General features: G+C 35.7%; 1 protein-coding gene across 1 annotated transcript; it reads right to left on the bottom strand.

The window, feature by feature from the left end:
- Positions 1 to 264: 264 nt before the first annotated feature.
- Positions 265 to 8,007, bottom strand: ponzr5 (plac8 onzin related protein 5). The gene is made up of 4 exons (XM_079605211.1): positions 7,838 to 8,007; positions 4,171 to 4,282; positions 1,395 to 1,552; positions 265 to 1,301 (listed from the first exon to the last, which is right to left on the bottom strand). Exons 2-4 carry the CDS (start codon positions 4,262 to 4,264, stop codon positions 1,179 to 1,181), a joined length of 375 nt encoding a protein of 124 aa, XP_079461337.1. The 5' UTR covers positions 4,265 to 4,282; positions 7,838 to 8,007; the 3' UTR covers positions 265 to 1,178.
- Between the last annotated feature and the right edge of the window lie 2,820 nt (positions 8,008 to 10,827).

The following is a 10,827-nucleotide window of genomic DNA, read 5'->3' as shown; positions in this document are numbered from 1 at the left end:
AAGCTCAAACGTGCTAATTAACATGTACCGTAATTACAAACTTTATGAAGACGTGAACGCACCATTAGCCTAACCATATTTGAGTCCTCTATGTACATGCGATGATCAAAATTGATATGCTTAAATAAAATAATGCCTATATTATATCGTTCACTATAAAGCGATTGGGTCTCTTCAGAAGACTTTGATTAAACTGCTCAATTCATTTTACAATCTCTTTATGAACATTTTGAACCGAGTTTTAGATGAATGCGCTTTAAATGGAGGGACAAAATATCTTCATTTGTGTTCTGAAGATGAATGAAAGTCTTATGGGTTTGGAAAGACATGAGGGTGAGAAATTAATTACAGAATATTCATTTTTGGGTGAACTATCCCTTTAAATAAAGATTGTTTTACTAAAATATAGACATACCAGATGACCATCAGACTGTTTTTATTCAGGCAATAGATTGAGACAATAAACTAATAGATAATTATCACCATGCTTCCACCAGATGATTAACCACAGTACAATAAAACAATACTTTTGTATGACAATTTCTTTAAATATGCAAATGAGGTATTATAATAAATAAATATGCATTTGCTTACAATTCCAAAACAGAAATCTGAACATTGTATAAAGCCAGGTTCAAAATTATTGTTTTATTTTCTTAACACATCAGAGTTAAAGGTTTTTACAGAGGAGATTTGGATTTCTCTTTTCATCATAAATGTGCTGAAAATAATAAACAAAATAAACCACGATCCATTTTAGGAATAAAATGTTCTATAACTGAATATTATATCAATAAACCTTTCAGTAAAAACCTTCAGAATATAAAAAGGAGCAAAACTGTAAAGTTTGGTCTAAGAAGGAAAAAAAAAAAAAATGTATTTGGATAAAACAGCCTTTAAAGATATGTATTGAAATTGAAATTTACAGATGCAAATCGATAAAAGGAAATAAAATAAACACTTAAATATCTATTTTGTATGTTTTATTTCCACTAGTCTGAAAGAAGACTTGTTATGGAAACAAAATCTCAAATTTGTGCCTGAGAAAACTGGATTTGCCTGTAAATGGAGCAAATACAACGGTGCAGATCTAATGCCACAGAGAAGAACGGGAGTCGTTTCATTTGTAGGAATACTGAGAAAAATGAGGAAGTTGTGTAGGTTGCAAGTTAGGGCCTTCATTTCGCTCGACCGTTGATGAATGTGACGCTTTCCTCACGGACATTCATTTCTCGGGATATCTGACACCAGGAGCAGACACCGCAGAAGGTTGAGTAAACACAGTCGTTGCAGATCGAACCCTAGAGAGAGAGAGAGAGAGAGAGAAACACGATGAATCTCCAGATGTAGACAGTATTAGATATGAGACAGCTAGAACTGGCTTTAGAACAAACCTGGATCCCATAGCGAGTGCGCACGGCCACCCGCATGGCCAGAGTTATCGGAGGAACGCATGATCCACATGCGTCCAGCAGAGGCAGACACAGACACTCGCCGTGCTTGCGAGCCGTCGAACAGGCGAAGCAGGGGAAGCACCAGAAGGAAAAGCAACCTACAAAATATCACGACCGTTAGTGATGAGGAGTCAAGATGACATTGACATCTCACATGTGCTCAACCCTCTGCTGCTCTTCACAGCTTTTTTTTTGTCAATGAAATGAATGTACTGTATTTTAGTTTGATAATGTTTTTTATTTAATATTTTGTATTTTTAGGGGATTTGTTATACTAAATTATATTTACGCTGTATTTTTAATCCATTTATTCACTTTTTGAGCATAGACCTGAACATATACAGGTGAAACTCGAAACATTAGAATATGGTGCAAAAGTTCATTTATTTCAGTAATTCAACTTAAAAGGTGAAACTAATATATTATATAGACTCATTACATGCAAAGTGAGATATGTCAAGCCTTTATTTGTTATCATTTTGATGATTATGGCTTTTCACAATATTCTAATTTTGAATTTGGGGTTTTCCTAAGCTGTAAGCCATAATCATAATCAAAATGATAACAAATAAAGGCTGGCAATATCTCACTTTGCATGTAATGAGTCTATATAATATATCAGTTTCACCTTTTAAGTTGAATTACTGAAATAAATTAACTCTAATTTTTCGAGTTTCGTCTGTATTTTCCACCTTAAACTGTCGTAAATCTTGAATGCTTTAGAGCACAGACTTGTTTGATCTCTTTTCAAAGACGACACATGGCAAATTATTTCTGAAGTGAAAAAAACACACACAAAAAAAACAGAATTTTACGTGTATTATTATGAAAAATGCACAAAAATTACTATTTTCAATTTTTACATGAAATATATATTTTCAAAATCACGTTTTACGCTAAAACTGCAAGAAAATCAAAGCCTTAAATCTAACCCAGTTGTGTTTCATATTTGAGCTTGATATCTCAAAAAATGAGCTTTCAGTGAGATTTAGTTTGGCCGCAGTACCAAAAGATTTCACTAGTGTCTCCCATTCATTTCCAATGCGCTCATTTTTGACTGTGAGGAGCACAAGTGTGACTATCAGGACCATTTAACCTTTTCGGGGTTTTTTTTTGTTAACATAGCAAGTGCCGAAACCTTAACTAAGTTTCATACCATTCCAATGAACTAAAAAATGCGAGAGAAAAAAACAAAACGTAAATTTTTTCTGTAAAAATGACCGAAGAGCACCAGTATACACTTATAGTCCAGTGCGACTTATATATGTTTTTTCCCTCTTCGTGACACATTTTTTGACTGATGCGACTTATAGTCCGGAAAATACGATACATCGCAATATCAATGCTAAAACCATATTGTATATTGCAGCACTCACCATGAAATCAAAATTGACTTTTTAAAATTTTAATGGAATAATTGCAATGTTTATTATAAATGATTCATCCGTGCGTGAGTGCGGGACAACCTGTCACACAGCAAACGATAATGATCCAACGGTCCAATCAAGTCCTGCCCTGCAGTTTTTCTGGTTCGAGAAGCAGTTTCACTCAGATATGCATCATATAAGGAAGAAGACTTTTCCGTTTATAAAGAATGTAGTCAATTAGTAATTACAGTAAAAACTAATTACACACGATCCCTTAAAGGGTTAGTTCACCCAAAAATGAAAATAATGTCATTAATGACTCACCCTCATGTCGTTCTAAGCCCGTAAGACCTCCGTTCATCTTCGGAACACAGTTTAAGATATTTTAGATTTAGTCCGAGAGCTTTCTGTCCCTCCATTGAAACTGTATATACAGTATACTGTCCATGTCCATAAAGGTAATAAAAACATCATCACAGTAGTCCATGTGACATCAGTGGGTTAGTTAGAAGTTTTTGAAGCATCGAAAATACTTTTTGGTCCAAAAATAACACAAAATAAGACTTTATTCCGCATTGTATTCTCTCCCGGGTTTGTTGTCAATCTGCGTTCAGGACTCCGCAGTGACGCTGCTGACGTAAGACGCTGATGACGTGTTATCTGGTGCGCCCGAGCTTCGTTTACAGTCTGAGGGAGACGCACGCTATATTCAAGCTATTCTACATTGTTTGCGTGGATATCATTTTTTTAATGGTGCGTAAATGTGCATGTCGCGGATGAGACACTTTTACAGCGTGCGTTTCCCTCAGTCTATAAATGAAGCTCGGGCGCACCAGATAACACGTCATCAGCGTCTTACGCCATCAGCGTAACTGTGAAGGATTGACAACAGACCCGGGAGAGAATACAATGCTGAATAAAGTCTTATTTTGTGTTATTTTTGGACCAAAAAGTATTTTCGATGCTTCAAAAACTTCTAACTAACCCACTGATGTCACATGGACTACTGTGATGATGTTTTTATTACCTTTATGGACATGGACAGTATACTGTATATACAGTTTCAATGGAGGGACAGAAAGCTCTCGGACTAAATCTAAAATATCTTAAACTGTGTTCCGAAGATGAACGGAGGTCTTACGGGCTTAGAACGACATGAGGGTGAGTCATTAATTACATTATTTTCATTTTTGGGTGAACTAACCCTTTAATTCTGGCACACCTCCAGAGAACCTTTTACACACATATTTCAGTGATGATGTGTCAGATAGATTTAGCAATACTGTTGTATAGTTACGAAGTGACATTCTAGACACACCAAAATCAACAAAACCGAGGGAGAGACTCACACTCCGGGACATCCTGACAGCAGTCACAGATTCCAGAGCTCCACTGGTTGGAAGTGTGTGCCGCGGCAAAGGCTCTCGGCTGTTGAGAAGTCATCCTGCTTATTACCAAATCCTTCAAGACACAAGAACACACAGACATATGAGTGCACACTGCAAAAAAAATCCTACTTTTTCTGATTTTCCATATCGAAACACTCTTACATTAAGATACATACAGATAGAAGTCTTGTTTTCCTCCAAACATATCAACATTAAGAGACTTTTTGCTTTAAACAAAGAAAAATATCTGCCAGTAGAGTAAGAAATACTTTATACTACTCTTTTTTTTTCACTTTACACTTTAAGTAGAGTAAAATCACTTAAATGTGATACGTTTTTCGCAAAATAATCCTTTTTATTAAATAAGACTTGTCTTATGTCATTTGCTTCTCAAGTAACTGCGTCTTGATTTAACCCCTTAAGCGGCACCCCTTTTTTAAATAGACATGAAAATGCACAAGCCAAACTTAAATGGTTGTAATTCAATAATGCTTTGGAATATAGATGGAAGATTGGTCTTGGTTTAAAGAAGACACTTGGCAGATTTGTGTAGAAGTGAAATAAATTAAAGTTAAAAAGAAAAAAAGTTTGAGTTTATGAAAATGTACAATGTTAAAAATTAGGGATGTCCCGATCAGGTTTTTTTGCCCTCGAATCCGAGTCCGAGTCATTTGATTTTGAGTATCTACCGATACCGAGTCCCGATCCGATACTTCTATAATACATTTTTAAAAAAGAAGAGCGAAAAAACAGATCCAGGATGTTCCTTTTTTTTTTTTTTTATTAACCTTATTTTAACATTCAACAACTCTGTTGAGCACTTCTGTGAGGTAGCTTGAACAATCAAGTAATAAATAACATAAATTCTTCACTTTTGGTGATGTCAACAAAGTGATGTCATGCCGCACGCGTTGCTGTTTCTGTGTGGAGTCAAAAGGGTCTAACTCTGTGCCACTGCATAACTATAGATGTGTTAAAAAATAATGAGAATATATATACATATATATCTGATCGGGAGGTAACGTCCGATTCCGATCGAGTCTGAAACCACGTGATCGGGCCCGATTTCCGATCACATGACCGGATCTGGACATCCCTATTAAAAATTGTATTATTCATATTTTATATAAAATATATATATTAAAAACCTGGAGGACTCTAAAAATGCAACAAAAAAAAAAAAAAAAAAATCAACATCTGAACAAGTTGTGTTTAGTTTGGGCGCAGTACCAAACTTTTCCACTAGTTGACATTACTGCCCATATAGAGCTGGTAAGTCCCGCCCCCTCCGTAAAACCCCGCTGGACCTCAAAGTTGAAAAAGCGTCAATGCAAGTGAATGGGAGAAAATAATTATTTTCTGGTCCCGTTTGAATTGTGCCATGAATGTGAACATATGTTGTCTGTGAATTTTTTATATAATCTTTCATGTTACAAGTTTGACAGTATATGGTATGATTCGTCGGCTAGCAGTTGTGGAAAAGACATAACGAGAAAGACTACATGTCGCCTATGTGACGTCACCCCATAAAGTTGACTTACCCGTGGTTTTCGCCAACCTCAACGATTTTGTCCTCTCCCTGAAAGAAGGCGGTGAAGTGCACCAAAGACACAGCCATGTCTAGCGGGATCCGTGAGCTAGAGCCGTGTGCTAGTGGTGTTGACGTTTCAAACGCGCGTCGAAAGCAGCGAAGAGTTGTAGTCCACAAAGTGCTCTCACACAAAGTCTACCCGTATCAAACTTCTACCCGCTAAATTGTAGCATTCTTCACACGAAAGATTATATAAAAAATTCACAGACAACATATGTTCACATTCATGGCACAATTCAAACGGGACCAGAAAATAATTATTTTCTCCCATTCACTTGCATTGACGCTTTTTCAACTTTGAGGTCCAGCGGGGTTTTACGGAGGGGCGGGACTTACCAGCTCTATAAGGGCGCCTCCATTTCCATATGTGGTTTGAGTGATCTGAACCATTATTTTTTACAAATTTTCATACAATTTATGAAGTAGACATCCTATTCAGGAGTAGTATTGGAAGTTTGGCAGATTTTGAAATGAATTCAACCTCTAAGAAACACAAAAAGTATGTGCATTATAGCTCGCCGCCACATCACAAATGCTGAATCTATTATTATTTTCTTTATATTTAAAACATTTTCAGGTCTTTTTTTCCTAAAATAATTGAATGGATGCTATCTTTTGAACTCTTGGCATGAAAACAAACTGAGGTTTCTACCATTCTTTCATGATTTTTCATGTTCATCACTATTTGATAAATTGATAAATTACGGCTCCTCTGTTATTTATTTTGATTTATTTTTGAAAATCAGTCACCAAATATGAAAACTAGAGATTGTAAGCTTTCAAATGATAAATAGTTTGTCAAGATTAGTTTAGGTTTAGTATAGGATATTACTGGTTTAAATATGTAATGGCTGTGGTGGCTCGATGCCAATATAAGAATGTGCTCTGAATTAAAATCTAATTAATTAGTCATAGCGGATTAATTTTTTTGGGTGTAAACAAACTTGAACCCTTTATTTTTAAACAATGCCATAAGAAATCTTTTTTTTTTTGGTTCCCAAAGTTTTCTGTCAGTATGAAGAACATATTTTTAAAAAATATAAAGAGCCATTCTCCACTTTAAACAACACGTTATGTAATGAAAAGGATGTTGAAGTTTCTTCATGGACCAGAACTTTTGATTTTTGACGAAGAACCGTCTATTTTTCCATTAGCATCAGCACAAAAGTGCTCATTGAAAAACTCAATGTCATATGGTGATTTATCATTTCTAAACAACTGTAGTGTTCCAGTGTTGTTTTAAAGACAAGTTATTCTTGAAAAACTAAGCTAGATATTTAAACAAGTGCATATTATTGACACGCATTGTGTAATGGATTACCTAATCAGATTCCAAAAATGATATACTTGTAATTATATATACGTTTTAAAATACTCATAATCAGGTTACATATTTAGTGATTACACAATTACGTAACATTCACAAAATGGCAGTAAATTATTTATAATTGACTAACTCTCAGTAAAACTGTCCTTTGCTAAACAGTCTTCCAGTTTAGTGGAATTACACAAGGCAGATTGTCAAATTACACATAACAAATATAATATTTCATATTTTTTGTGTTTTATTTTGATTGCTATTATTTGAAAATCATACATTTTTATGGTTTAAACAATGATTATCTTTTCATCAACAAACTCCGTTCCTTCACAAAAACCCGTTTTGGAAACCCTGGCGTAATATAACATCTAATGCACTTTACTTTATTGATTTTTGTTTTGTTTTTGTATTTTTACATCACTATAGTACAAGATTATCCTAAAAAAAATGTTGGTTTAACTTAAAAAAGCACGTTACCTTGTTGCCTTCAAATTTTGAGTTTGTTGTAATTCAAAATTTGAGTTAATACAATGAAGAAGAATGGTTTAATAAACAGAAACTCAAAATAGTATGTTCTCTTCACACATTAGTTATCCAAGTTGATTTGACAAAAGATAAAAAGTTGTGATAAAAAATATTATTTTACAGTGTATATTACTACTCCAATTTTCAACATGTAATTTGTACCACCAAGTAATCTCAAAAGCGGCTCTTACCTGAGCGCGGGACTAGAGACGAAGGACAGACTTGTGTTCAGTCACACTCAGAGAGGCAGACTGATGGAGATCCAGTGTTGCGAGTATAGGTGTGTGTCTCACTTAAAGCGTTTCCTCGAAGTCACTGGTCAGGTTAGTGATGATGGTGCGTCACACCCGTGACCCTCCACCTGAAAATGCATCATCATGTAGTGTTAACATGGGCAACGTTTCACCTGAGAATGAAGACTATTGTTTACCTGTGCGCATGTTTACCTGAGTACACATCTTGGGTTAGCTGGAAGAAAAGGCATAAATTAGCTGGATAATAACAGCCAGCTGTTTGCTAATAGGAAATGTGTGAATAGATAAGTGATTTTTTCGTCTACTCTGTTTACTATATAACAAGATGGACCGGTTATCATCACGTTCCCATTGTGGACTGAGGACATATAGCTTTAAGTTAATGATGAGTTAATGATCAGGAATGTATATGAACACCGCCTGACTATTGTTCATCAAAACATGATACAAAGCTTTGTCATTTGCAATTGTAATCGCACTTAGGAAATTGAACTCAGGCCTGGTTTCACAGACAGGGCTTAGATTAAGTCAGGATTAGGCCTTAGTTAAATAAGGACATTTGGCTTTTATAAACGTGCCTTAGAAAGAAAGAAAAAACATTACTGATTATGTGTATCTTAAAATAAAACAGTGGCAATGATATATTTTAAGATATAGAAGTTGCTTTCAGTTGAAACTGCTCAAACATGCATTGCCTGGGACTTAAGTTTCTGTAAAACAGCCCGTGCAAGTCTAACTTGGTCTTATCTACATTTTAGGGGGCAGTGCCATTGTAGAGGTCAGGTCCCAAACTTAAAGTATGCAAATTATGGTTGATAATGCAAATTATCAGTAACCCGGCTCATTTGACTTTCAATAGAGAGAACAGGAGTTTCCAGAAACCTCTCGACTATCAAATAAAACATCTTTCTTTCTTCAGTCGTAATGAAATTAAGGTTTTTAGAGGAAAACATTCCAGGATTTTTCTCCATATAGTGGACTTCAATGCGCTCTGAGGGTCCAAACGTGAGTTTCAGAGCAGCTTTAAAGTCTCGACACGATCCCAGCCGAGGAATAAGGGTCTTATCTAGACAAACAAACTAGCCAGACTGTGTTTTTAGGCCACCAAAAAGCCGTTTTAAGTTGAAAACAGTGTTGTGCAAACGGCCCCTCAAGTCTTATAAGAACACACTTTTTATTTACAGACACATCAACAAAGTAAAATAAAGAATGAAAAAATAAAAATAGCACCAACATCAAGAACATAGACAACAGTATATCACAGAAGACCATTTTGATATCATTCAAAAATATTAAATTGGTTTATGATTATTATAGTTTTATTTAAAATTCATACTCATTTATTTGATTTTAATATATTAATTTGAACCAAACAAATCATGAGACTATAAAATCATGAGTGGAAAGTAGGCCTATCTTTATAGGTTCATACATTTTTTAGATCAGTTTAGTTTGATTATTCAATAATGTTTCCTGATGATAGGCTACTATCATAAATGTACAGACAATGTGAAAAATGTAAAGAAGGGCAATTATGAGCATGTGTTTGGCGTCATCTCTTTTAATGGAACAGAGCAGGTCAGACTTGTTATAGCATTACAAGCTAAGCTCCTCTTTCAACAGTGGGTGCTCCTTCAGTTTTCCACCCGTACCAATCCCACATCACCACCACGTGTGGGAAGGTTAGTTTTTGTTTTGATCTGTGTGACTCCGCCCACTGCCGATTTACCCAATAGTATTTCAACACCACCGGGTTGCCATTTGGAAGAAAACACAGCGAATTGCAGCCATGGAAGCCAGCAAACAAACTAGGTCAGAGATCGCAGATTATACCCGACCTAAAAAGCCTCGACATCCATATAAAAAGCTCTGTGTCCAGAGGCGTATTAATCCTCGCCGGCTTCCGTTATCAATCGCGCTGGTTCCTGTTGCATGTCCTCAAACTGGCAACCCTGCGTGAGTCTGAGGAGGAGGGGGAGAAACAACTATGTTTTGAATTCGGACTGCAGTGCGCATTTCAACCACTAGCTGTCAATATTACATACTGCACTTCTGAATTTTACTTCTAAAGCAAAAAAATATGTGTCTTTTGTGGAAACTTCAATATCAAGATGAAAAAATTAAGGGCTGTAGACTCTCACTTTTGACTGATCATCTGAGACGAGCTTATTTCAATAATAAATCCATGGAAGGATTTCAGTCCTTCTGTCCTTCCAAATCCAATTTAAGTTTCAAAAATCATTCAATACTTGCAGTTTGTAAAAATAATAATAATAAAAATCAGATCATGACTTTATTATGACTCCAGTCTGATATGATCGAGCTCTTTCTTTCTGTAAAAAGCAGATTTCTCATGTAATCTACAATACGCAGAGTCACGGCGCACTGGTTTGTGTTGTGGGAGTTAGTTTCCAGAAGAACTTTCCGTTAGTTTGGTGTTGAGAAAAGATGCTTATCGCACTTGGTTTTGGAAGAGGGTCATAAGGGTGGAATGTAAGTGTGTGTGTGTGTGTGTGTGTGTGGGCATAGGGTCATGTGCGTGGATGTTTGTGTGTGTGTGCATGTGTGGGTGCCTGTTTGTGTAAGTGTTTTGATGCTTGCATAACCATTGCAAATCCCACGTTGAATTCGAATAATGCTTGAGAGAGTAATAGAGGCTCCAAACTGAAATTTGGTGCAATATAATATTACCATATTACCACTACCTACTAATATAGGGGAGAGTGGGGCACAAACTAACACTTTTTGACTTTCTCCGTTAGTGTGAATTCCCTTGGGGTTCATATCATATAATAATTTTTTACCACATTCATTTCACACATGCCTAGTACAATTATGTGGGTTTGTTTCAGTGATACAGTGTATATTTTTTCTTGATTTCCCCCTGGAAGTGAATGTGACAACATGCCCCATAGGTGGGATTGTAA

This window comes from Phoxinus phoxinus, assembly GCF_949152265.1.
Source record: "Phoxinus phoxinus genome assembly, chromosome: 2".
NCBI classification, from domain to species: domain Eukaryota; kingdom Metazoa; phylum Chordata; class Actinopteri; order Cypriniformes; family Leuciscidae; genus Phoxinus; species Phoxinus phoxinus.
This window is presented reverse-complemented; position numbering and strand designations above follow the sequence as displayed.